General features: G+C 42.8%; 1 protein-coding gene across 1 annotated transcript in view; it reads right to left on the minus strand.

Annotated features, from left to right (window-relative positions):
* Positions 1-1332: 1332 nt before the first annotated feature.
* opn5 (opsin 5) overlaps positions 1333-27536 on the minus strand; it is a gene marked incomplete at its 3' end in the record, with an annotated part of 72777 nt that continues 46573 nt past the window's right edge. Inside the window, exons 3-7 of the mRNA XM_080744289.1 lie at positions 19252-19371; positions 7689-7859; positions 6444-6778; positions 3400-3644; positions 1333-1399 (exon numbers count right to left, since the gene is read on the minus strand). Of these exons, the coding sequence (XP_080600415.1) occupies positions 1333-1399; positions 3400-3644; positions 6444-6778; positions 7689-7859; positions 19252-19371 (938 nt within the window). The remainder of the gene's footprint in view (positions 1400-3399; positions 3645-6443; positions 6779-7688; positions 7860-19251; positions 19372-27536) is intronic.

The following is a 27536-nucleotide window of genomic DNA, read 5'->3' on the forward strand; positions in this document are numbered from 1 at the left end:
CTTTTGTAACGGCGGGAGTAATCCAAGCGATGTGTTGAAACAATACTTTAAACACGCTCGTTTTGTCAGCCAGTTCTGTGTTTTTGGTCAGCCTGTGGCCATTTCTCGCTCCGACCGCTTGGTGGCTGCAACACAGATTATAATGGCGAGTCACGTGACTGCTTCCGTAACATTTCACTGGGAAAAACACAGAACTGGCTGACAAAACGAGCGTGTTTAAAGTATCGTTTCAACACATCGCTTGGATTACCCCCGCCGTTAAAAAAGACATGCGTGAGACGGGTAATAGGACCATTGCTTTTTGGATACAACGCTTGGTGACGGTAAGAACGGTTGATAACCTGGCGAACTACCCGGAAAAAGCTCATTTGGGAATGTTATGAGCAGGAGCCTCATCTCGGAGCTGCATAGCAGCGGAGCGAGAGGTTCCGAAAGGAGCTACTGTGCGAACAGGGCTTTGCCATTTTATCATCAGTCTCTGCATCCTGTCCAGTCGCTGTGGTACTAAAGAAAGAGGGTTGTTCTATGTGTTTGCTGGATATGGCTGTAATTAGACAAACTTGTACTGCTGACACCAACATCAACCACATACAGTATACAGCGATGGATTTGACCTGCGAATCTCGGGGCTGACCGGAGATTCCATTACAAGCTCACAGCGCGGCACCGAGTGCCGCGCTGCGAGCTCGTAGATCTGCTATTTTTGAAAAGTCGTGAACATTAGAATTTTGTCCCGATTCTATAAGTGTCTTTTGAATCCTTCTAATTCTAGGCCTAAATGGGTTAAACTTGGACCAAATTCAGCGCTGTATTCATTTAGGCTGAGCGTGGCAGATTACTGCCCTCAAACAACTGACCTGTTATCCAGTTTTTCTAATTTCAAGAAACTGCCAGGATTTGGACACAATTAGACAGGTTTTAAAAGTTTGGGTCAAGTGAGGCTCATCATAAATATTGACATCTGAGTGTACGTAATCTCAAAAGATGGTGAAACACCACATGGAACACACATTACTTATTCTGCAAGTGGGCGGCCACAGAAACGGCAAAATGTCAACCCACAGAATAGAGTACAGTTTTTTACTTTTTCTCTACGGGAAAAAGGACTGTGAGGAACAAAGAGAGAGAGAGAGATCCAATGTGGACGTGAACATACAGCGACGCTGGGTGACAAACGCTAACGAAGGTGAGCAGCTGTTGTCATAGCAGTCGACAGGCAGCGTGTGATTGGTCAGGTGCAGGAGGAGGGGCATGAAGGGGTGGGGGGGGGAGAGGTCACAATGTCCTCTCTCAGGAGGAGAGAGTCTAGTAAGAGTCTTTATGTGTCCGTTTTCACATCTCAATGTGTGCTTCGTTGGCAGGCCGTTTGTCCTGTAACGACCCCGAAACAGTGTAAAACCTGGAGAGGAGAAAAAAATAAATCACTACTCGGTTTTTAAGTGTCTGCTACTTATCGTCACTGTCGGGCAGAAACCTTGCATCTCCAAGTTTCAAATTTGTACGTTTCTCGCACAAACCTAGTGAAAACAGCAGTGTCTATTTTCACAATTTTAAATAATTTTCAAAATAAAAAAGGGGAAGGTTTTGGACATACTAGGTTTCCACCCGGCAATGACGTTACGAAACATGCAAATTGTCTTTGTCACACTCACACACACACACACACACACACACACACAAGACCTCAAGAAAACCACGAGTGCGTTTTTGCGTCTACGTTAAACTAGTTTCTGGCTCTAAGTGATGCTGTACCAGACAAACAACAAACATTAACCCCCCCAGGCCCCAACATACACACACACAGACCTCATGTTGAAAACCGCAAGTGCGTTCTTGCGTCTACATTACATCCCTCTCAAAAAACATAGCTGACTTCACTTGACTTCTTGCCTTTCCACACTCAGTCTACAGAGAGAGCCCATTGAGTCATACATAATGAGCCTCTTGTCTGAAAGGTAACCTTAAGAATATCTACAGACATTAACGTTGCCCTGTTCTGTGAAAGCCTTCATTGTGACATGTCCTGGAGATGTATAGGCTCACATAAACGCTTTCAATTATGTGCAGGTCACTGGGTCAAGATTGAGCTCAGCTGAGGGGATGGATTCATTCTGACGGAATGAAGTAGTGTACACAGCAAAGTGGAGTCAATTAGATTAGGGTAGACTAGAGTGGAGTGGAGTACAATATTACTTATTATTTTGGATTGGTATCGCTACCAACAGTTGTATGAACATGGAAAGAACCCAGGATACAGGATGCGGTTGTTTCTGAGATACTGTAAACATCACGTCAATCACACTTTCACGTGACACAATAAATTAAGGCAACGTAAAGTTGTTAGATTACCTAACTCAAGCAAGTATTAAAGTCTGTGCAGGTAGATTTGCATATCATAATGAAATAAATGGAAAGCAATAGCTCCCTGGAAGGAAGAAAAACGCATTAAAAAAGTATGCCATGCTTTGGAATTTAAATTATACATGCCTTGAAGTCAATGGGCTAAACGTACACTGATATGGTCCTTTAATAATAATAAAAAAAGTCACACCCAAGTGTGAAGTGAGCGGTGCCTTTTATGAGTTAATTCTGTGCCCCAGAGATTAACGGATTAAAATGTCCAGAGTGCCTCTCGCTGGCCCCATTAACGGCCTGTCTCTTATTTTGAAGGCCAGAAGTCCATAGCGTTAACACTTCCGGTCTGACGTCATCGCGTCATGACGTCATGACGTCATGACGCTCATCGTCCACGTGGTGTTGTGTAATGGCGGACCGGAGCTTTTCTACATGTGTTTTATTAGCGATCATCTATTGCCATCCTCCCACTTGAAAGTGTTGTTTTGAGATAATGAGATAATTAAAGATGAGATTCCCCGTCTGCCTCAATGTTATGGGATTACTATTTTGTGCTCGTGGATCTGTGATGATGAGAAATCAGCGACGGAGATCGGCTCGGGACCATCCGCCATTGTATCCGGTAGGATAACCGCCGTTACAGTAATATATTACTTTTCGCGAGTATACTCGGGATCGGCACTCAGGGTACTCGAGTACTTTTCACAAGTATTCTCGGGAATGGCACTAAATCGGTTAAGTGTACATACAAGGCACGTTTCATACTTAGATTCGATACCGATTATCTGCATTGTAAAACGATACAGATACGATAGAAAGCCAAATGGTACGATATTTTGCTTTTGCATAACAATATATTAGATCACTGCAAATTGAAATAAATGTTTCGATTCAGTTACTATATCGTTAAACCCCTAATACATACATACATACATATATACATAAAGACAAAGCCAGATGTAGGAGCGGTTAGCACCGCTCCAAAAAGACCAACACAAAGAGAAAATAAAAACCAATGAAGACTGAAGAAATTCTTTGTAATACCTTGATTTTTTAAAATGCCTGCGTTTCTTCAGGGCCTTAAAACAGTTGGATTTTGTGCAGGAGTTTTTCAGGTCGATGACCTGGTAAATTATGGGGTTGTACATGGCTGACGACTTGGCCAGCAGATTGGGGATAACTGACACAGCGATGGGGACCGTGTCAGGCTCGCCGAACGCAGACACCACAGACACCACTGCGTAAGGAATCCAGGCTATCAAGAATCCAGCGCAGATCAACATTGTTACCTAGGGGACACAGGTGGTAAGACATGGTAAGATGAGATGGCCAGTAATGTCTTTATGTATAAGTTACTTCTGATTTGTAAAGAAAAAGAAAAATAATAAAAACAGAAGGGGGTATATTTTCTTAATCACTCTCAGACCCAAAACTTAAGATGCTGTATTGACATGGTATTGACCATTAGGAGAGATAACAGGCAAATGTTGAAAACGTCAAAATAAACAATTCTTCTACATTCTCTAATTGTGTAGACTTCTTGTAAATTAAGTAATGCCAGAACAACAATTGAACTCTCGAGAGCGTAAAATGAAACCATAAGGGTCAATTTGGTTGGCAACTCTCCATCATTTAGCAGGGGACCACCTGGAACCCCCTCAAGGATCACTGGTGGTCCCCGGACCACTGATTGAAAACCACTGACTTAAGCCATATACTTTCTTTTAAAGCGAATATTTTTAACTATGATTTTTGCTTCTGGGGGGTCCCTGGAACAGAATATTTTGAGATGGGGGTCTGCGGCCAAATACATATAATTCTTGGGGTCCTTGACATTAAAAGGTTTTAGCACCACTGATGTATAAACATACTTTTTTCAGAAAACCGTTGGGATTTAGAAGACATTCTTATTTTTAATTAGGGTTAATTCAGTGTGACCAGTATCAGGGATAAAACATCATCCTCACAAGCCATGCAATACAACTGAATGACCAGAGTAGATATCAAAAGCAGAGGCATGGATCCCCCCAATAAGTATCTGTCCAAGCTTATTATATATATTTTTAAAACAATATGAGAGCTACTGTAAAGCAACAGTATGTCAAAGCATTAGAGGAAGCAACTAGTGCTGGCTCAAGGTGGGAGAATGTTGAATCTCTCTGCTCTATACATGAACTGTCTTGAGGCAACTTGTTTTTGATTTGGCAGTACTGCAGTATAATAAAAACGTAATTGAATCGAAGAAATGTGTCCGTGGGTGCCTCAGTGATATATTGAAAGGGATGTAACCTTGTAGTTCACAATTTCATCTTTTTTTTTTCTTTCCAATTTTTATCCCACGATTTTGTAACACATTTTCACCCAGTGCCAATTGCCTATGTAATCCTGGGCTCTGCTCTCCCTCTGCCACGCCGGCTGGCCAGGGCGAGGCATTATAGAGACCAGGATTATTGCATGTTTTTGTGAGGGTATCTACCCTAGGGGACACAGGGAGAACATGCAAACTCCACACAGAAAGGCCCTATCGTCAACCCCACCTAGAGTGTGTGCGCTGATGACGCGGAGCAGGGAACACGCCCCCAGCGTCCACAGCGTCCCCCGGCGGGAATCGAACCCAGGACCAATTTCATCTTTTGATGTTTTTCATGAATACATTCCTATATTTTACTGTGGGTTTTATAAATATTAACCATTTAAGAGATTAACTGAAAACAAATGGTTTTTGACATGAAGATCCGTTGGTTATGATATCCATAATAAGTCCCATCAGGTCCCCCAGCTAAGCATATATATAGCCTACCGTATGCATGGTAATCAGTAATTACTGATACTAGACATGTTGGGGGGGGGGGGGGGGTGCAATTCATTTCAGCTAATATTGACTACACTTGTTCTCCAATGGAGAAGGAGTACACTGCATCCGGTTTTGTCTCCTTTGTCAGATGGACTGATGATTTGACACAGTTCTCATTATAAAATGGAAGAAAAATAAACACTTGCACACAGTAGGGTTCCAATTTAAAAAGTGCTACGTGCTGCTGTGACATTTCAAGCTAAACACTCTTCATACAGTCTGCGACAAAGCATTTTTCCTTTTTTCTTTTTTTAATTGGAGCCCTGCAGTGTGCAAGTGTTTATTTTCTTTCATTTTCTACTGGTCTTTGCTCAGCAACACCTCCCCAACTTGGGGTTTGGTCTGTGCATGTCCTTCCTCAGTGGTGGAAAAAGTACTCATGTAAGTAAAAGTACCAACAATGCAATGTAGAAATACTCTGTTATAAATAAAAGTCCGGGATCCAAAATTAGTACAAAAGTATTGGTATCAAAATATACTTAAAGTACAAAAGTAAAAGTACTCACTATGGAGTACAGTATGTTTCAAATATATAAATGGTATAAAAATATTTTGAAAATAGCAGATCTACAAGCTCACAATTGTGTGAGCTTTTAGATCATCTATTTTTAAATGACCAAAATGCATTATAGGGCTGAAGTGGGTAATGTTTTTTTACCAAAAAAAAAAAAAAAAAAAAACATATTTATGTCATACTTTGTTTCTGCAGTTATTTGGGGGACACTTGGCCCACACAGGTTGGGAATCACTGTATAGACAGCATTCTGCCACTAGATGTCGTACTGCACTCCACACATCACAACACCTCTGTGGCATAAGGCTCATTATTGCCCTAAGAAATGTCTATAAGGCAGCACGCATGCAGAGTGCAAAGAAAAGGGATACTTTTATTCTGTATCTTATTTTTTTATTTTTTTTATTTGTTACTTATAAATGTGTTAATCACCTTTAATTACAAGGCGGGGAAGTGTACCTAACTGTAATTCTTATTTAAATATCATTTCAATTCAGATTCAATTCATGAGATTATCAGGCCAGTTTAACCACTTTCAGCCTGGCATCCCTATTTCAGGCATGCCATTATATAGGCTATAGAGCCTGTAGATTTCCTATTTTGCCACTCCTTTTTTCTTAATTTAAAGCCATTTTGCTGTTTTTCTTTTTTTTCTTTTTGGTAGTGCTTGGCATCAATGGCATGGAAAGGATTCGTGAACCACCAGCGCTAACCAATCACCTTGGTGAGCTTCATCTCCAGGTTGTGGCCGTTCTTGAGGCGCGCGTCGTAATTGGAGACCTCCTTGGCGGAGGACTTGACCTTGAGGATGATGCTGACGTAGGAGAAGACGATGATGCCCGTGGGCAGCACCAGGCAGAAGAAGAGGATGGCCATGACGAAGCTCTGGCCCGACAGCGAGGCCTGCGCCAGCCACCAGTCCAGGGTGCAGGAGGTGCCGAAGGGCTCGGGGGCGTAGTTGCCCCAGCCCACCAGGGGCATGGTGGCCCAGAAGGCTGCGTACAGCCATATAAACACCAGGCTCAGGAACGCGTGCTGGCGCTTCAGCCACGTGCCTATGACGCCATGGAGAGAGAGAGAGAGAGAGAGAGAGAGAGAGAGAGAGAGAGAGAGAGAGAGAGAGAGAGAGAGAGAGAGAGAGAGACAGAAAGACAGAGAGACAGAGAGACAGAGAGAGAGAGAGAAAACATGACCAAAGATGAAAAACTCCCATACCTGCTTGGTGAAGTAAAACAATGTGCAAACACAGCAGCAAGATTCGTGAGCTGCTGTGATAGGAGAAGGATATCAAATGGAACCCAACCACCTTAAAAACCATTGTATATATACCTGCTCTGCCTGCATGTCACCTTGATGCATGAAAACTGTTACACTTCTGCTTTGGCAATGTAAACGTATGTTTTCTCATGCCAATAAAGCCCTTTGAATTGAAATTGAATTGAGAGAGATGAGACAGAAAGAGATGGAGAGAGACAGAGACAGTGGCAGTGGCAGAGAGAGAGAGAGAGGGCGAGACAAAGAGAGATGTCATAACAGGCGAACATTCGTCAAACAGGGACTGCCCCATAGGTCGAACTCCCGTTGGGTCGAACAGCGTCGGCAGGTTAGATAATCACCCGCGAGCGTCGGCAGGTTAGATAATCACCCGCGTCACGGTTACTGAGGTTAGGTTTAGGGTTAGGGTTAGAGTTAGGCATAGTTTTACTGAGGTTAGGATTAGGGTTTGGGTTAGAGTTTGGTGGTCGATCCAAAGGGTGTTCGACCTAATGACATGTTACCTCGTCAAACATTTGGGGTAAACCAGCTGATCTTAAAGCTCCCAATGCGTTGTGAGCTTACAGATTGGCTATTTTCTGCAAAGAGATTTGGTGCAGAAAGAAAAAGAAAAAAAGCTAGGAGCCAACTTCAGCCAAGGATAGACCCCTGGCGTCTAGACCCCCCTAAGTTGAGGACATGCTGACCTACCGTATCTGAGATGGCAGATCTTGAGGTATCGGTCCAGGCTGACCACTGTCATGGTGATGAGGCTACCACAGCCAAAGAAGAAGCCAGCCCAGCCATAGAAACGACAGCCCTCCCAGCCAAAGAGCCAGCGGTGGGAGAAACTGGACACCACGAAGAAGGGCTTCCCTGTTACTGGGCGACAGGAAGAGGACAAGTCAATGAAAGACAATCGCATTCTCGCATGAGAATGAGAAAGTTTCTTTTTTTTGTGTGTGGTGCTAGTCGCTCCAATACATGATGTGTGTGTATGACCATGTCCATGTGTATATATTAAGGTTGTAAAGATATAGTAACTGCATCAAAATATAGTTTTTAATTTAAAAAATCTAAGTATATCGAAATGAAAACAGCTAAAATCGAATCGTATCGTTTGATTTTGTATCGCATCGAATTGGTAGTGCAAATAATCGATTGTATCGATACTACCTACTTGTGCATTATATTTAGCATTTTTAAGAAGAAAATTTTAAAAGAGGGGTTTCATTACTTTTCCTTTCCATATAGCTACACTGGTCTATCAATAAATGTGTCTCTCTGGGTTCATGTCAAGGTGCAGGTTTGTCCATTATCTATACTATAATTTTGCGAATGTCTGAGTGAGTGAGTGAGTGAGTGAGTGAGTGAGTGAGTGAGTGAGTGAGTGTCTGTCTGTCTGAAACAGCGTTTCTCCTCAGTGGCTGGAGCAATTGATCTGAAATCGCATCACCATTAGCATATGAACACACCTAATATAACTGTGAAGCCCGTTTGTCACTTTCACAAATCGTATGCTGTATATTAGCATTTTTATGGTGCACAGCCTGTTCAGCTCAGCCTGTTCAGCTCAGCCTGTTGTCAGGGTTAACGGTCCGTTCCTCCAGGCCATGGATCCCATAGCCCCACACACACTCTGACCTCTCTCACAGTTAGGAATGTTGCAGTGAAGAGGCTGATAAAGTTGAGAAAAAAAACTTTATCAGCCGATTCCACGTTCACACCCCACGGCTCCCGGACCTCTCTCTCTCTCTCTCTCTCTCTCTCTCTCTCTCTCTCTCTCTCTCTCTCTCTCTCTCTCTCTCTCCTCTCTCTCTCTCTCTCTCTCTCTCTCTCTCTCTCTCTCTCTCTCTCTCTCTCTCTCTCTCTCTCTCTCTCTCTCTCTCTCTCTCTCTCTCTCTGCATTCATGGGTCATGCATGCACCGGTCATCTTCCAACGGGTATGGAAAAAACTATGTGGAGACAGTAAGTGCATACATCCCCATACTTCTATTCACCTCATTTTGCTGTTAAATTATTTGTATCCATCATAAATATACACTCCTCCATGGCTGCTCCTTACATTATGATGCTCCCACATATTCTCACGCATGCACCAGTTACAGTAACTTGGAGCACATATCTTTGAACGGGTAAGGTCTAGTGTGTTCAAATACAGATAATCACTGTGTTTACTTATTTACCGGTATATCCATAATAATACATGTTTCCCTTAAAAACATGCACTATCCACACTTTTCACATAATGTAGATTTAATTTATTTGCTAAATAGTTACTACCGGTATATCGATTTTAAATCATTGAATCGAATATTATCGTATCGCCATGAATGAACCAATATCGTCCATGTATCGTATCGTCAACCATGTATCGTGATATGTATCGAAACGCTATTAAAATGTATCGTTACACCTCTAGTATATATGCCTCGTTTTCCATTGTATAAATGTAATATGTAATATATAAATTGATGTCGTACAGTATGTCCCTATCCGCAAGTCCCTTTCTGTTTGGACAATATAATGATGAGCACATATTGCTGATAATATCATTTGCATGAGCACCGCAGCTGAGAATGACTAAAGGCTTGTTTGTGCTTTCATCATCTGTGATTCATTTTATGGACTGTACTGTACAGTAGGTAATACTGTACCTGCAGTGCAGTGATATGGTTTTTACATCATCAAATAAATATATTAATTCAAAGCTGAACATGCTGACCTTTTCCCACAAATCAAACTCATGCTCTTCTCTCACACTGGCTGCCACGAACAAAAGTCCCTTTCTCCTCTTCCAGTACAATGTACCGTCTAAAAGGTTGAGAAACGCTGCTTGTACCGGCCTTAATTCCATGTGATATGCTCTTGTGAAACCTTTATGAGGTCACAAAAGGCAGCATAAAGACTCATGTTCTTCTCCTGAACTTCTCCTTTATCTGCCTCCGGATAAAGAACAAGTAGAACAAGTAAACCTTAAAGCACCCTGTCTTTAAGGGAGGAATTCTTTGGCAGAATGACCATGGCCAGAATGTTTCCAGCCATTCAGAGCAGGGGATGTCTGCAGAAGCGGCGATTACGGTGGGCAGTGTGGGCAAGTGCCCAGAGGCGCCAAGCCACCGGGGGCGCCGAAGGCGCCCCCATGCGGTGTGCTGAGCGCCTCACAGTAAAATACATTTCTACTAATTACCCATCAACCCATGTGTCGGCAGTGTGTCATAAGGACCGATTGAAAATGACACGGCAGTTCATTAATATCACCGCAAATCCCTCTCTCTCTCTCTTTCTCAATGTCTCTCTCTCTCTCTCTCCTCCTCTCTCTCTCTCTCTCTCTCTCTCTCTCTCTCTCCCTCATCACTCTCACATGCACGTTAGTTTGGTTGCACAAAAACACACGGGTTAAGCTACACTTTTTCCTGTTAATAATAACCTATGTGAAATAAGCTGCATTGGGAGATACGCGGCAGACACTTTATTGTGAAGGTAAGACAGGAAATGATAGTTGTTGCTGGGTTGGCCCTAGTTGTCGGTTTGTTATGATGTCGCTAAAGTCTGTGAGCTGCATTGGTTTGAATACCCCGCGCAGTTTAAGTTATACATGAATGGACAGTCAAAATAAGTTGTATTATCAGAACTGTTTAGCCTACATTAATTTGCGAACGGGGCGCTGGGGGAGAGAGAAGACAGCAGTCCATTTCAGCGTCATCTTGCAACGTGCACCCACGGGAATCATGGAAGACACGCAGGACAACTAACAACCCATATAAAACAAACTTTATACACTCGATTGACGTTCTTTATGAGGAGATGTTATGGAAACTGTACGAGATCACCACCAAAGCCTTTACAACCTTCCCAAAGTTGCATAGAGATGCATGGACATCGTGACCACTCGACCATAGCAGTGAGTAGTCCTATAATTATCGGACTTTCTTTATCCTCCCCATTTAGACACTTACTGTAGCTGTGAAGTATAAAGTGATGGTTATTTCATTTTGAAGTAAATGTGTTATTTCATTTTCAAACAGTATAGTCTCTCTGTGTTGTTATTTAACCTTTCAGAAGCCCATTTGGGGTATGTACAGACGGGGGGGGGGGGGGGGGGGTGGGGCGCATCATAGGTACACTGCCCAGAGCGTCAGAGCCTGTTCCCCCGGGCCTGGATGTCTGATATTTGGAGCGATCAGACTTCTACCTATTGTTTTAATAGAGACGGATGATCATTGCCTCCCCAAGTTCTTGAGGGCTCACACACTTCTAACAACATGCTGTAGACTAGTCAGACTATTGACAATTCCACTTCCCTGCTGACGGAGATGGGCAACATTATATCAACTGTAGGCCGATGCCCATTGGGGACGATGCCAGTTCAAAGTGTGGCAGGAAACGACATACCGTGAGTTGAAAAACAATGTTGGCAGTCAAAACCCGCCAGGCACGCAAACAGGCACCACATATTTTCAGATGGGGTCTGCGGCTGTGGAAAAATATATTAAATCTGGGGTTCACCCAGAGCCCTGAACACCATCTACTGACATTTTAATGCAAGGGACACAGGAAACCAAATGATGTTTTCTAGGAACTTTCAGGATATGAACAGGAAGCCGTGGGCGGGGCCAGGAATAAGGTGAATAGGATGGCCAGGCGTCTTGCTGTGGCCAGGTTCGGAGAGAACAGTCAGTGTTTGTGTTTGGCAGCTGGGACCATTAATATGTATGCTGATCAAAGGGCTTTGTAAAAGGATCACCTGCAAGGGTCTTCGCCATGCTGCTTCAAGTGGCTTGTGGAGGACATTTTTGTCAAAATTCCATTATTGCCACGGACATACAAAATGAGAGGACAACAATATTACCAGAAACACATAAAGAGCTTGCCCTGAATGACCATAACAGGCCTGTACAAATGGAACCAAATGAACCCTTACGGGTCCATTTGGTTCCATTTGTACACTCTCAGAGTGCAAATGAGAACCACTGTCCTAGTGGACTCATTATGTGCCATACATAGTGTCACACTAAATAAGTGTCTTACATATCGTCCCAGTCAGGCAGAAACAGTAGTGAAAACAGCAGATGTGTGCTTGTAGATCGGCTGTTTTCACTAGTTTAGTTCATTTTTAAAATGATAAATACAAAACGAACGGTTTTGGACATACAAGATTTCCACCCGACAACAACGATATTCTGAAGAAAACCTGGAAACTTGACATCCAGTAATTGGGTGTTATGATCAAAATACGGGCAAGGGCGAGTCTTTGCCACGGACACATTTGTCCGCGTACGGACATATTGATGACCCCTGGTCACCTGTATCTGAGTACAGCTGTGTCCTCTCTATGAGAACAATCCTCTCCGTAAGATCAATCCTCTCTGTGACGTCAGTCCTCTCTGCAAACCAACAGCCGGCTGCTTGGCCTTCGTAGTTAACGTGACTTTGTGTGTGTTGTTTTCCTGACTCGCGCGTGAGACCGGCTGAACATCTTAGTGCGAGAGACCTACACTGCAACCAGTGGTGGAAAAAGTACTCACATTTTCTACTTAAGTAAACGTATCAATACTGCCAATCTACAAGCTCACAACGCGTCGCATAAGGTATAAAATAGGGCTAAAGTGGTTTATTTATGTTTTGAAATATTATAATTTAAATCAGCAAAGTAACTCGTAACTATAGTTTTCAAATAAATGTAGTGGAGTAAAAGGATCCGAGATAGTGGAGTAGAAGTAATAGTATTGGAAATTGGAATTACTCAAGTAAAGTACAAATACCTCAAAACTGTACTTAAGTATAGTCCTTAAGTAAAAGTACTTAGTTGCTTTACACAACTGACTGCAACACAGGTCATGTGAGCACGCGCGCGCACACACACACACACGCACGCACGCACGCACGCACACACAGGCACACACGCCTCCTGGAGATACAAACAGTCTGGCCAGTCGCAGGAGCAAACAAGTCAAGTAAACAATCAAGTAAACAATCACCGGCTGGATGGAGGTGTTATCACCCTCCACACATAGGCTGCATACGTGCGTGTGCATACATGCATGCACACACACAATCCATAAATACACACAAAGCAGTTAACATGTGTTAATCCTCTCTGTCCTCTGTCCCTCTCGCCACCCATAGTACAGACTGTAATCAATGCAATCCTTTCATGATGGACAGGACCAGTGGGCACTGTATACAGTAGTACTGTACATGATTTGAACATGCAGGGTACAGCAGCTTTATCAGACTTAAATTGACCATTACATTTCTTGTTTATCCTCAAAATCACAAGCTATCTCAGGTTTTGTAGCAATTTGTAGCATTTGTGTGATGTTTGGACAAAATCTATAGGAGTAATATACAAAAAGAATTGTTTTGTAAAAAAAAAACTCTGCATAATCCCCTGCTCTGGCTGGCGTCCAGGGAGTGTGTGTGCACAGTTTTGCTGCGATCGGGTCAACGGTGCCGGAGAGCAGCTGTTCACAGACAGACGGACACACGGACGGACGGATGGGCAGATGGACGGACAGTGTGCAAAACATAGTCTCTGCCACACCTTTGGCCTGGCAGAGACAATGAAAATACGGTAATTATTATTATTGTTAACGTAAAGGCAACACTACAGTTACTATGTCGTGGGAAAAAAGACATTACACAGCCCTTTCAAGTCAAGTTTCTTGGACACTTTTACACTTTTATGCTGTTTTAGTATGTTTCTCACAATTATTGTGTGAGCAACTTTGTTGCTGTGTAAAGTTATTTTTACAGTCGGTTTGGTGCTAAACAAATAGCGTATTAGTGTTATAACCCACACCATCATAAGTATACTATCATGTGCTAGCATGTGCTTGATAGTTCTAGGCTTCTAGCCGGTGTCTGCAGGTACAAGAGCATTACATTGATGAGAGGGAATGTTGTTCATCCTTTTTCCACACAGTGGCAACAGAGGACCAAGTCCTTGTCTATTTCAGTGAAGGAAACTCTGGTAGAAACTTATTTCGTGTGCGTGCATGCGTGCGCGTGTGTTCCCACACGACATGTGAATTGGCATCACCTGGCTTATCTGTCTACCAGGGGATATAGAGCTGGCTGTTAGAATTTGCATACTAAAATATAACCACTCATCCGTCCGCTGACACACTGATAACACTGATTGAAACAACTAAAACTCAAACTTGATTTGATTAATTATTTACTTTTTAATAATAGCTTTGTGAACATTTGAAAACAGCGTGTCTCCCTTTTTTGTTTTTGTTATGGCTCAGTATCCTTCTCGTTGACAAATTGGAGGCACGTCCAGGATTATATATGAATGAACCCATAACCCCTCGCACATAAAAGTGGCGACGCACGGTTTTGGAATGCAAATTGAAACAGCCAAGTCTCATAGCCCTGGGGACCTGGTCAGCTCTCCCTCTGGGTCGTCTAGAGAGAGGCACTGCCGCTTGCATTAATCAGCCCTGCCAACAGAGACCTCTGCATGACAACACTGACAAGGGGAAACGCACGCACGCACGCCACACACACACACACACACACACACACACACACACACACACACACACACACACACACACACACACACACACACACACACACACACACACACACACACACACACACACACACACACACACACACACACACACACACACAGCAAACAAGTGAAGCAAACAATTAAGGAAACAATCACTGGCCTCCAGGCTAGATGGATCACCCGTTTTACCGAGCTGGGCACTGACTTTTCAATCTGTCTTCCAAAAAACGATTACTGCAGTTTTGTCTTTGTTTAATTGAAGAAAAAAAAAGATAGCACAGCCAATTGTTGATTTGTTCAGTGTATTAACTCTGTGTTGGACCATTATTCCTCTGGTGATACGGTTATGAAGCTTATTTAGTTGTTTTCCATCATCTGAGCTAGTGGGAGGCTGGGAGCATGTACTGTACTTGTAGATCTTGAACAGCAGAAGCCCTAGAATGGTCCGCGACTTCTGAAAGGTTTAGTGCTGTGCCAGCATTTCTTTTTAATGGCCTTTGATCACAACTGAGCTTAATGTACTTCAATTGTGTTTTCATGCTAAGCGTTATGCACATGCATAATGTTTTTTATTGATGCTTTGATTTTTACTGTGTATAGCACTTTGGTCAATCTTCATTGTTTTAAACGTGCTCTGTAAATAAACCTTGATTTGGTTTGATTGCTTAGTTTTAAGAAGTTGTTCAGTTGTTGAAATACAGCTTTTCAATATTTTATGGGCCTATAATTGCTTAACAGTCACGTGACTAAGTTACTCTTTTTAAGAGTGGCTTGGTGACTGCTGTTTTCAGGGTCTGTGGGAAGAAGCAACCTGTTTGAAGAGACGTGTTCTGAATTGTGTAAGATCTGAGGCATGTTGGCAGTATATCAAGGCAACAGGAGGAGGATTTCTGATCGATCAGATTAAATTGTCATGGTATTTGAATGCCTTTGAAGTTGACACACATATCCTTTACCCGATATGGAGGTGATAAATGCTTGACATTATTTTTTATGTTATTTTGTCAGTGAGGAAGGAGGAGAATTCATTGGAGGCTCTAGTGGAAAAATGTTCAGAGGCTCCAGACACAGGAGGGTACATTCTTTGGCCTGCCTTTATTGGAAACAAGGCAACTTATGCGTCTACATGCGTCTTTACCATAAATCTTTGCCACTTTCATTCTTAGTTCACAACACAACAGTGACCTGCCCGGTTGACCTATGATGTAAAAACAGGTATTCCAGATAACCAGTAAGACTCCCTAATCGGGAGATAAGCGACCGCCAGGTCGCAGCGTGATTTTAGGGCAAAATGTGTAGGAGCAGTGTCCAAAAATGTGGTTGAAAAAATCGGCCTGATGGTGGCGCTATATGGGACATCCATATTGATGAGATGAGTGTAAAGTCAGGCTATTTCTCTAGCTTTAGCCCAGCACTCAAACGAAATATGATTTCTTGTTCACATGCCACTCACAAAGACCTGTGATCTCTGGCCTAATTTTCTGAATGGCACTAAAGTGCAAATGGGAAGACGTGTATGGAGACATTAATAGCATCCATTGCCCATGGAGGTTTCAAGGATAGAACTTCTGTTAGATTAGGTTATATCTAACTTAGATCTACGTAACTTTATTGATTCCTTGAGGATCAATAAAGTCATTTTCATTGCATATAATTGTGCTTCTTCAATCACAGTTGGCTACTTGGCCTTGGAATTCTCTTGTTAGTAATAGCCTTTGAAGGCTTACAATTGACTACCTCTAAGAGTCTCAACCACCTCTCCTGAGAAATCTCCCTGGGTCTTCCACACAGGCTTCTTTAGATTCTGCAGACAGTTACCAGACCACCACCTACCCGTCCAGATCCCACGCAGGATTCAGTAGGGAATTTGTATTGTTCATTGCATGTACTGTATGTATGTGTTAACAATCCGGATTTAGGTGAAGCTTTCTGTGCTTACGACGATAGGGGAAGGGGAGGGGTTAGGTCAGAGGGCAGTCACGCCGAGGCCTACTCAACCACCCCACAGCCCCTTCCCCCAAGACACTAGACTTTCTCCCTCCATCAGACAACTTCCCCTCATTAGTGATAATTCATTTCCTGTTTTTCAACCTAAGGCGAATACTGCACAAGACCAATCAGGACCTCGACCAGGGCCCTCTCCGGGCCCTGGACAGAGCCATGAATCCTATCGGATGGAACACCAACATTTGAAGCACTCCACAATATCCAAATATGGAGGACAGGGTATAAATCAACAATCCGAGGCAACAACTGCTAAGATGATCTGATCAGAACAGAACAGAATCAGACAATAATATTGGGCTATTGAACTGCCCATGTACTTCTTACCTTCATCATGAATTAATTCATGGGATGCCAAAGAATCCTAGCCAAACACAAATTGACATTGACTTTCCCCAGTTAAAAAGGGTCTCTTCTCAGTTGGACCGAAGATTTATAGACCCACAGCACCCCTTTCCCTGGAACGCTATCACCTCCCCTGTGTCGTGTAACAAGTGCAAACTACACATCATTATTGCAATAAATACATCTATATATATAGCTTTTATTTACTAGTAATTTAAGCACACTCATCTATACCCTAAAGAAAATATTAAACCACCTCCAAACTGGCAACCCTATTTTGGGCATGTTATCATAGGCTAAAGTTTAAAATGTACATATATATATATATTTTTTTTTTGCAATGCGATACATTGCAAAAGTACAAATGTACAACAAGCTCGTTAGCTTCTATTTTGAAAAATGTATGAAATAGTTGGAAACAACTATTTGAAACACATTGTGGATCAGGACCACGTGCATTTTCATAGCATTTATTTGATTCTAGACTGTCAATCAGTTGATTGTGTTCTGGATCAATGGACAACCAGCACATTATTCTTATTTATATTTATATTAACTCCATTTAGGCCTGAGTCCGATTCTAAAAAGGGGTTCCCGTCCATAATGGGTTAAAATCTCAGTGTTTTGGCAATTATTTGGGGGCCCACCTGCAGTACCTTCACGGCCCACCATACCAGTGGTTCCCGGCCCACAGCTTGAGTATCACTGTTGTAATGTAACAAACTTTTAAATTTGCATTTAAATAAAAATACAGTACAGTAGCCTACCGGTATTAAATGAGTCCCTCAACTGATGCCTTCTGACGCAGTTCCAGCACAGCGGCCTGTTTCTTTTAATCATGCATTGGATATGTCTACTCTCTCCCAGCAGTCATTCAGTGAGGAGGAGAATGATGGATGGTCTACCAGCGTAAGAGGGAATGGTAAATGTCATACTGTAACTGTTACTATTCATTCGAGGGTTCTCAGGCAATCTGCACACTGCATTAGGCTGGAATCTATCACTGGTATTCAGGGACGTGCTGGCCATTGGGAAAAGCTCCCGAACGGCCGGTTAATTCCCAGCCGGTCCAGACCGGCCATTAGGAAAAAATGTAAAATAAAATGTCAGCCTTCGTTCCATTTTGGGGGCTGGGCGGCCAACTAAGTAAATCGTCACTGTCGGACAGAAACCTTGTGTATCTCCAAGTTTCAAATTTGTAGATTTTTTCGCAAAGCAAAGCCCTGCTTCTTCATACAAGGCCGTTGCACAAAAGTAGTGAAAACAGCAGATCTACAAGCACACAACGCCTCGCGGTGCGAGGCGTTGTGTGCTTGTAGATCGGCTGTTTTCACTAGTTTAAATCATTTTTAAAATGATAAATACAAAACAAACGGTTTTGGACATACAAGGTTTCCACCCGACAACGACGAAATATAACTCATGTAATTGGCCCACTGGCTTATTGTCAATTGTCATGATCTGAAATGGCAAATCTTTGAGTAGCAGCAACGCTATAGAGAGAGATCTCTCTCTCTATAGCGCGCAGTGAGGGCCTCTCCAACTCTTTTTCACGGGCTGAATCAGGGGCCCAGCATGTCCCTGCTGGTATTGGTTTATTTTTGCATTCCTGTCGGGTTTTGATGCTCTGTCATCATGGTATCTTTCATATTTGTTAGTTGTTACAGCGACATTCGCTTTGAGGATAATGAATTTCACACATAACTTGGCTTGACAACCCATCTACTGGCTAAGCCTGCTTCCATACAGGTGTGATGGATGCCACAGTGAAATGTGTTGGTATAGGGACCCATGGTGAGAGAGGATAACCTTAAACGTAATGAGACATACGCAAAGAGGGAAAACCTGGCGCACATGGATCATCTTAGAAACGTATAGGTGCAGAAAGAATAGCGACTGACGTTTCAACAGCACAACGACAGTCTTCTCCAGAGTATTAAGAAGAGACACTGCCAACCAACCAAACTGTACACATCTCCTCCCCTTCTCCATCCCTGCATTTCTGTGCTTGTAGATCTGCTATTTTCACTAGTTTAGTTCATTTTTAAAATGATAAATACAAAACGAACGGTCTTGGGCATACAAGGTTTCCACCCGACAACGACGTTTTGTTTTTGTTTGCTGCCCAGCGAACGCTGAAAAAAAACACTGGTGTTGGCCTACAAGGCAACCAAAGGCACATGCCGTCATACCTTCAAGACATGATCCAACCCTACAACTCACCAACCCGCTCACTTAGATCAGCTAACACAGGAATGCTGTTCGAGCCTTCCCTAAAACACAGTGGACAATGCTAAATCCCAGCTTTCCAAAACATGAAATGTAACAGGTCTTTTGTCATCAAGCAAGCAGTATAACAAAATAACGCAAAGATAATGCTTAATATACCACAGTACCTGATATGCCAAAGTCAAAGATGGCTAAGTTAACAGTCATGAGCTCCGGAGGCTTTAACTTGGCCTTGCGCTTGATGGTCATGTAGATGACATAGCCGTTCCCCGTGGCAGACATGATACCTGCAGGAGAGAGAGACACAGAGAGAGAGAGAGAGACACAGAGAGAGAGAGAGAGAGAGAGAGAGAGAAGACACAAAGGAAAGACACAGGGAGAGAGATGTGGGCATCAGTCACCAGCATTGCATGTGTTATCCCAGTGGTTCTCAAAGGTCCCCCCTTAAATATGCAGTGCCATGATCCCCCCCCCCCCCCCCCCCCTCCTCCCTAAAACATGATGATCAGGTATTATAATGGTAAAAGGGGAGGGGATGATTATATGATGCCCCCAGGAAGAAACCCCAAATACAAAGGGAATACATAATTGCTCATAACAACCACACCAGGGAGTCTAATGAAGTACTGTCAATCCCATAGACACATGAAAACCAGAAAAAGTACAAAACTATGGCACTGCCTCTTTAACCTTGACAGTGTACAAATGGAACCAAATTGGTTCCATTTGTACACTGTCATGGTTAACTTGTACGGGTAAATTTAGACCCCACTAAAGGAACCCACAGGTTCCCTGGAGTCCATTTGAGAACCACTGTGTTATCCTATATTAAACTTGCCTAATGGGTGGACTGTGGGTGGACAGCGGGTGTCACAAACGTAACATTCAGACTTGGGAGGCGCACCATTGCTCCGATCCGCACTAAACCTAGCACAAACACCGGTCAGGGGTCTGCCATCAGAATAGCCACACCATGCAGGGAGCACGCGTGGCCCCCAAAAACTGGTCAGGGGTCTGTCACATCGGGGGCCATGTTGTGACCCCCAGGAGCCCCGGTGGGGAGCCCCCGGGCCCCCTGGGTGCCACAGAGTCAATGTTGCTCCAATCTGCACCAAACTTGCCACAAACGCTTTTCAGGGGTCTGCCATGAAAATAAATCTCACCGCGTGCCATGTGCGCCCCCCAGGGGCCAGGTTAGGTTAAATTGCACACATAATGGTAGCTACAGTAGTGTTACAGCAGTGTATAACAGTTCAAATGACCATGTTCTCTCAGCGCAATATAGGACTGAATTTGAAGGCTGTGTAGAAGAAAGAAAGAACGAAAGAAAGAGCGAAAGAAAAGAAGCCTGCGTGGTGACGTGGTTCATTTCTTGGATACGGTGGTCATCGCAATAATAGAAAGGAGTACATCCAAAGTGACAGCACAATTCTCATCACTCCTCCCTTGACATGACAACAAAATTGCCTTTCACTTTACGACAAAGTGTCCTTAGTCGTGCTGATGAAAGGAAAGTATTTTGAAATGTCAAAGCCCGTACACAGCAATGATAGATAGGAATTTTAGGAGTATAGTGCTGGCAGTTCAACAAGATGTAACGTAATAACATATTGGCAGCCAGTATCTGCCCACGGTTCACCTTCATGCGTCATAAACAATACACAGTACTGTATGTGACGTGAAGGTAAGATAAGATACGATGTTTATTTGTTACTGTATGAAACATACAACGAAATGGTGTTTAGTGCATCCACATAGACAAATAGCAGCCTCAACAAAGAAAGATACAATGATAGAGCAACATAATGCCATAAACTGTAAGTCGGTTCATAGTTCATAGTCCGTTCATAGTCCCTTGTCAATAAAAACATCCATAATGCATACAATACAAAAAGGTCTTGAATATTAAGATATTGAGATGTAAAAAATAATGGGCGACCACAGCGGAATCAATCATATGGGTTATAGTATGACCGAATAATATCCACTGGAAAACCACACCTCAGCTACCGTATCTTAATGTAATTTTATGTTTCAAAGCCATCTTCCTCATCTGCTGCATAAATTATAAGCCTGATTTATTGGGACTACATTTGTATGCATCTTATGCTAAATTGGAAATTAAATAAAAAAAGGAAAAACAATGAATACTTCCTTTACATCTGATTATACATTATTATACAGTGTGTGTGTGTGTGTGTGTGTGTGTGTGCGTGCGTGCGTGCGTGCGTGCGTGCGTGCGTGCGTGCGTGCGTGCGTGCGTGCGCATGCCCGCCTACATGTGAGCCTGCATGTGTGCGTGGGTGTGTGAAAATGAATTTATTTCTTATATCACCCCTCTCTCTCTCTCTCTGTGTCTCTCTGTCGGCCTTTGGTATAGCAACACAGCAAGTCATTTTCTGATAGGGTGTGACTATGACCATGAGGTTTGCCAGAAATAACTGATTTAAACTGATACCAGTTGAGAATGAGTTGAGCATCACAAACCCTGACAATAATACAGTAAATGTTTAGGGTGAAATATGTAGATATCAAATAGTGAAACAAGGACAGAGAGTAGGGGAATGACACATTTTGGCTATTACTGTCGCTGTCGAAATAAAAATCCTGAAAAAAGAATCTTATATGAATAAATAAAAGTAAATAGTGAAATGCATGTTAGGTTAAAAACTATAGGAAGATGGGTCCCATCCTAATTTACAGTACACTTTAAGACCGAATAAGACATAATAAAGCCATAATAAGAAATAATGTGTTGGTAATTAGAACTAATATGTTTTATTAGACAGAAACAAAGACAGAATAGCAGAAAGAGCAGATACATTCTCTGGCACCAGCAGTCGCACTGCATTGCCGGCGATAAACCCTGGCAGTTCGACCAGCAGTCCCGGCAGTAGAACCGGCGGCCGCCGCACGGACCGGCAGGTCCCTCCGCGGTAAACTGCCGGTCCGTGCGGTGGTGGCTGCCGCGGCAGTTACCAGCGATGCCGGTCCTACTTACAGTTCCGTGCGGCAGATGCAGCACGACTGATGATCGAACTGCCGGTGCGCTCTTTCTGCTATTCTGTCTTTGTTTCTGTCTAATAAAACATATTTATTAGTTCTAATTACCAACACATTATTTCTTATTATGGCTTTATAATGTCTTATTCTGTCTTAAAGTGTACTGTAAATTAGGATGGGACCGGAAGATGTGCGAGAGTTGTGTAATATATGCACCCACATGAAGCTTCCTATAGGGACTGCCCCTACAAATCCGATCCAACATTAGTCTACATTAGTCTTGAAAATTAGTTGTAGATGTAAAGTATTTAGGCCTAGAATTATTGACTGCTTTAACTATTGAAAAATAGCAGATATACAAGCTCACAGCACGGCACCGAGTGCCGCACTGCAAGCTTGTAGATCTGCTATTTTTGAAAAAAGTTGTGAAAATGTGTGCAAATCTTTGAATATATGTATTTTCAAAGCAAAATTTTGCAACTCAAATTTTGCTTCTGGGTGGTCCTTGGAACTAAATATTTTGAGATGGGGGTCCGTGGCCAAATAAATATCATTTTGGGGGTCCTTCACATGAAAAAGTTTGAGAACCACTGACATAGTAGTCTCTCAAGAACAGACTAACTGAGCTCCAGTTAAGTGAAAAGGACCTTTTCTTTGACGATGGCTGGCCAGATTGCTGACATAGAAACATAGGTTTTTCAAAAAATCTTAGAAGGATTCAAAAGACACTTATAGAATCGGGTCAAAATTCTAACTTTCACGATTTAAAAAAAATAGCAGATCTACAAGCTCGCAGCGCGGCACTCGGTGCCGCGCTGTAAGCTTGCATAAAATAATGATACACAATAATGTGTACCCGTTCTGAATGGGTTAATACCATATCCACTCATAGCTGCGGGAAGTCATATACAGCAGGGGGGGCTGGGCCGTGGTCCTAATGCACGCGTCACGTTCCAAGTCCTTGGGATGGAATGGTTCATCAAGTGCAGCTAAACTTGGTAGTCGCCCCCGCTGCAGGCAGACTCGGCCCTGGCTGAACACTGCTGCTGGTGGGGGTTATCATCTCCCAGAGGCCGTGGAAACTCTGCGTCTTCTTCCTCCGATAACAACTCGACAGTCACAGACTCATCAACACTAGTACTTGCTGTACAACTCTTTTTTGATTTGGGCCCACCAAAGAAATCATCATGTCCCACGGGTATCTAGTTTCTTATCTCTTTTCTCCCATATTTTCTCATCGTCTGTCTTTTACACTTTTTTTCGCATGTCATTTTGTTCATCCCAATTCTGATGTCTCGTAGAAGTGATAATACAGTCATTCTGGATAAACGTTGTCGGATACGTGTCTGAAATGCAAAGTAGGCGAGCTGTGCCATTCTTCAGCAGCACGAATAGGCGTAATAATAAATTCAAGTCAACAGGTTTCATGCTTAATGCTGGCCATGGCTGTATACAGGCACTTGACTGTCTCAAGTGCCTGTCTGTAATGTGAATTTCATGGTCATGGCAGAGTGCCTACCTATAGTAGCTGGCTTTATGAAGAAGCGCCCTGATATCTTTATGATAGCTTTAAAAAAAAAACAATGGCAGTGAGAGGGTGGTAACTGTTCCACGGTATGATATTTAACATCCTTACTGCAGCGGTGATTAGCAAACCAGATTAAACACTAGTGCTCTGTTATAGCACAAGGAGTCTTTGCTACCTGTGTATGACTGTCTGACTGTGTGTGTGTGTGTGTGTGTGTGTGTGTGTGTGTGTGTGTGTGTGTGTGTGTGTGTGTGTGTGTGTGTGTGTGTGTGTGTGTGTGTGTGTGTGTGTGTGTGCGCGGTGTGCAGTGGTGTAAAGTAACCAAGTACACTTACTTAAGTACTGTACTTAAGTACTGTTTTGTGGTATCTGTACTTGAGTATTTCCAATTTTCAGTACTTTTACACTCTACATTTATGATCCAAATATTGTACTTTTACTGCACTACAATTATTTGAAAACTTTAGTTATAGTTACTTTGCATATATAAATTAACATACATTAACCACTTTAGCCCTATTGTATACAGAAGCTACTTTTTCCAACACTGTGTATGACTGACTGAATGTGTGTGTGTGTGTGTGCGCGTGCGTGCGTGCGTGCGTGCGTGCGTGCGTGCGCGTGCGTGCGGTGTGTGTGGTGGTGTGTGCGTGCGTGTGTTTGCCGTTTGTGTTTTTGAAGTATTTCTTGTGATCATTCACCGTACAGGACAACACAAATGACACGCCCGCTATTGTTTTAAAGTTTTAACAGCATCACCATATGCTGATGGGAGAGGAACATGAGAGACACTCACACAGACAGAGGAAGAGAAAGACACTCTGTAACAGGAACTAAATGCTTTGATGTTCACCAAAGCACTTTATTTCAGTGTGTGTACTCTACCGCCATATCTGTGAGAACCCAATGGCCTGCGCAGTGCAGTACTGTATGTATGTATGTATGTATATCGTCGTTGTCGAGTGAAAACCTTGTATGTCCAAAACCGTTCGTTTTGCATTTCTCATTTTAAAAATGATTTAAACTAGTGAAAACATCCGATCTACAAGCCTCGCACCGCGAGGCGTTGTGTGCTTGTAGATCTGCTGTTTTCACTACCTTAGCGCGACACCCTTGTATGATGAAGCAGGGCTTTACTTTGAGAAAAACATACAAATTTTAAACTTGGAGATATGAGGTTTCTGCCCGACAGTTATGATGATGATGTGTGTGTGTGTGTGTGTGTGTGTGTGTGTGTGTGTGTGTGTGTGTGTGTGTGTGTGTGTGTGTGTGTGTGTGTGTGTGTGTGCCTGTGTGGGTTCTTAGGATGCACACAGGCAGACAGGAGGCTTTGTGAGGGTTCAGCATGGCTGAGGAGGAATTAAACGCAGAAATCTCATCACTCCCTGAAGGAGATGCATCAAAATGCAGGGGGGAGGGGCCGCGCCACGGGACACAACAATGTTCACCCAGGTCAGAGGGTTAAAGCGTCCACTTGGTCCCACAGGGGCATGGTGTGTTGATGTGCTAGATCTGAGTTTACAGACTGGTCTTCTTCTCTTTTTTTTGTGTTGTTATTGGAGTAAAACTCCTTAAGATGTTTAATATTTCTTTCCAGCATTTCTTCTTTATTTCTAGATCATGAAAGTGCGCGAGAGAGAGAGAGAGAGAGAGAGAGAGAGAGAGAGAGAGAGAGAAGAGAGAGAGAGAGAGGGAATAGAGAGAGAGAGGGAATAATATGCTGCAAAGAGCGTCAGATCGCATACAAATCCAGGCCAGCTACAGGAAAGACCAGACTACAGCTTATTTACGTGGTGCTATTCAGTCTCAAATATGTTTTTGATCACTAGTGATTGAGGAGGATAATAAAAATGAAACATTGATTAACACCATTTTAGGAGAGTCTCAGATACCCTTTTCACCAATTTGTTGTTTGCTTTGCGCTAGCAAAAATTGCAGTCAGTATTTCCTTTCAGTTAATTAACCATTAATCTCTTAAACTGGCTATAGGGGTTTTTAGGGATTTTTGTGATGTGAAAAGCTATAATTGGACAGAATAAGGTTCTCTTAGGGCTTCAACATTGAATAATCAGAAAGGTAAGAAAGAAGGAGGCACTGCAGCAGCTCTGAGATATTAACTGGCTGTTATTAAGCTGCAAAGTACAGCAGAGAGGGACAACGTTTAGATGTGAATAACATCTTCATCAGGTCCTAGCAAACAACATCTGAAGAGGGTTTTAAGCTGCAGGTCCTAGCAAACAACATTTGAAGAGGGTTTTAAGAGGGCTGTCCATGAGAGGCTGTGGGCTGTGCTATCAATAAGCCAATGCCTATAATCTATACCACAGCCCTTAATGTGGTGCCAAGTGCAAGTATCCTGACAATAACAATTGGAGATGGGATTTATGGCTCTTTGAAGTGAGCCGAATCTCTGGCATCTGTTCCTTTCAAAGAGCCGTTCAAAAGACTGTCTCATTTTAGTTACTTTAGTTATTTAGTTATTTAGTTACTTTGTATATTTTGATTATAATTACAAATCACTTCAATTTGAAAATAGCCGATCTACAAGCTCACAACGCGTCGCAACGCAACGCATTGTGCTATTTTCAAATGTTGTTTTTTTTCCTTCATTTTCTTCATTGTATAATGAGTACTTTGGTACTTTAAGTATTAAGTACATTTTTAAACCAATACCTTTGTACTTTTACTCAAGTACATTTTAATTCCCAACTTCTACTTGTGGCAGAGTAGTTCTACTACATTGCAGTAGCCTACTTAAGTAAAGATGTGTTGTACTTTCCCCACCACCACTGTTCATTAGAAAGGAACGGCTCCGTACCGCGAACCGGATCCCATCATTCATTTCAAAGATCCGTTCAAAAGACTCGATTTGTTCGCGAAAGTCCCACCTCTAATAACAATCACTGATACAATCAGAGGTACAATTGGAACAATTGTTGTAAGTAACTCTTGCAGAAAAACACAGTGTAAGAAATCTGCCTGCAGTTGGCGCAATAACAGGCCCATGTGAAAACTGTTCTTGCATCCAGCAGTGCTGGAGATTAGCTGATCACAGATGGAAACCACGGACGGACAGACACTCGGACAGGGCGCAAAACATGCCTTTCGGCTTTTCGGCCCGGGACAATTAATATAAGTTGCAGAGATGTGTGGAAGAATACAGAAGTCTCTGCAAGTTTGGCAGCACTTGGAATGCCATGCAGGCACGTGCACACAGACATCAAAGGGGGCTTGAGCCCCTGCCCTTTTATCCGTCTGTAAATAGTGCCCTTTCCAGATCATAAATGTCGTTTTTATATGGTGAAAGAAATGCCTGAAAGGCGGCATAAAAGAGAATTATTGCCTTGTCCAAACTCTCCTGAACTTGAATGAAGCATCTTACATTGAAATAATTGCCCTCTCTGTGTAGAAATCAAGCACCGAAAATATCCGACCTCCATGCGAGCTCACAACGCGTCTGCTGCTATTTTCGATATTTTCACCAAAATGACCTTCTAGAAATGTCAGCCCCTGCCTCTCTAACATTCTATGCACGTCCCTGATGCCATGATTCGTTAGGGAAAGGTAGACATCCCAGGAGTAAAAGTAGCTGAGCACATTACTGCAACTCCTTTTACATAATTCATTTCCATCCTCCGGGACGGGAAGACCTCCTGTAGTGGTGGACAGCTGCCTTGCTGATGATGAGCAGGCCCCCCATGGGCCAGAAACTAACAGTGATAGATCTGCATTCATTTAGGTTGAATATATGACATACAACATCATTTGGCAGTGAACTTCCTCGATGTGATTGTGGTGGGATGGCATTCGTAGGCATGCATTTAGTATTAAATAGGCAACAAAAATAATTATCATATTGTCTGAACCCACTTTAACACAAACTCTGCCATCAAAATACCCCTTTGTACCCCTTCTCTGCCA

The sequence above is a fragment of the Nannobrachium achirus genome (assembly GCF_963921795.1).
Source record: "Nannobrachium achirus genome assembly, chromosome: 16".
NCBI classification, from domain to species: Eukaryota; Metazoa; Chordata; class Actinopteri; order Myctophiformes; family Myctophidae; genus Nannobrachium; species Nannobrachium achirus.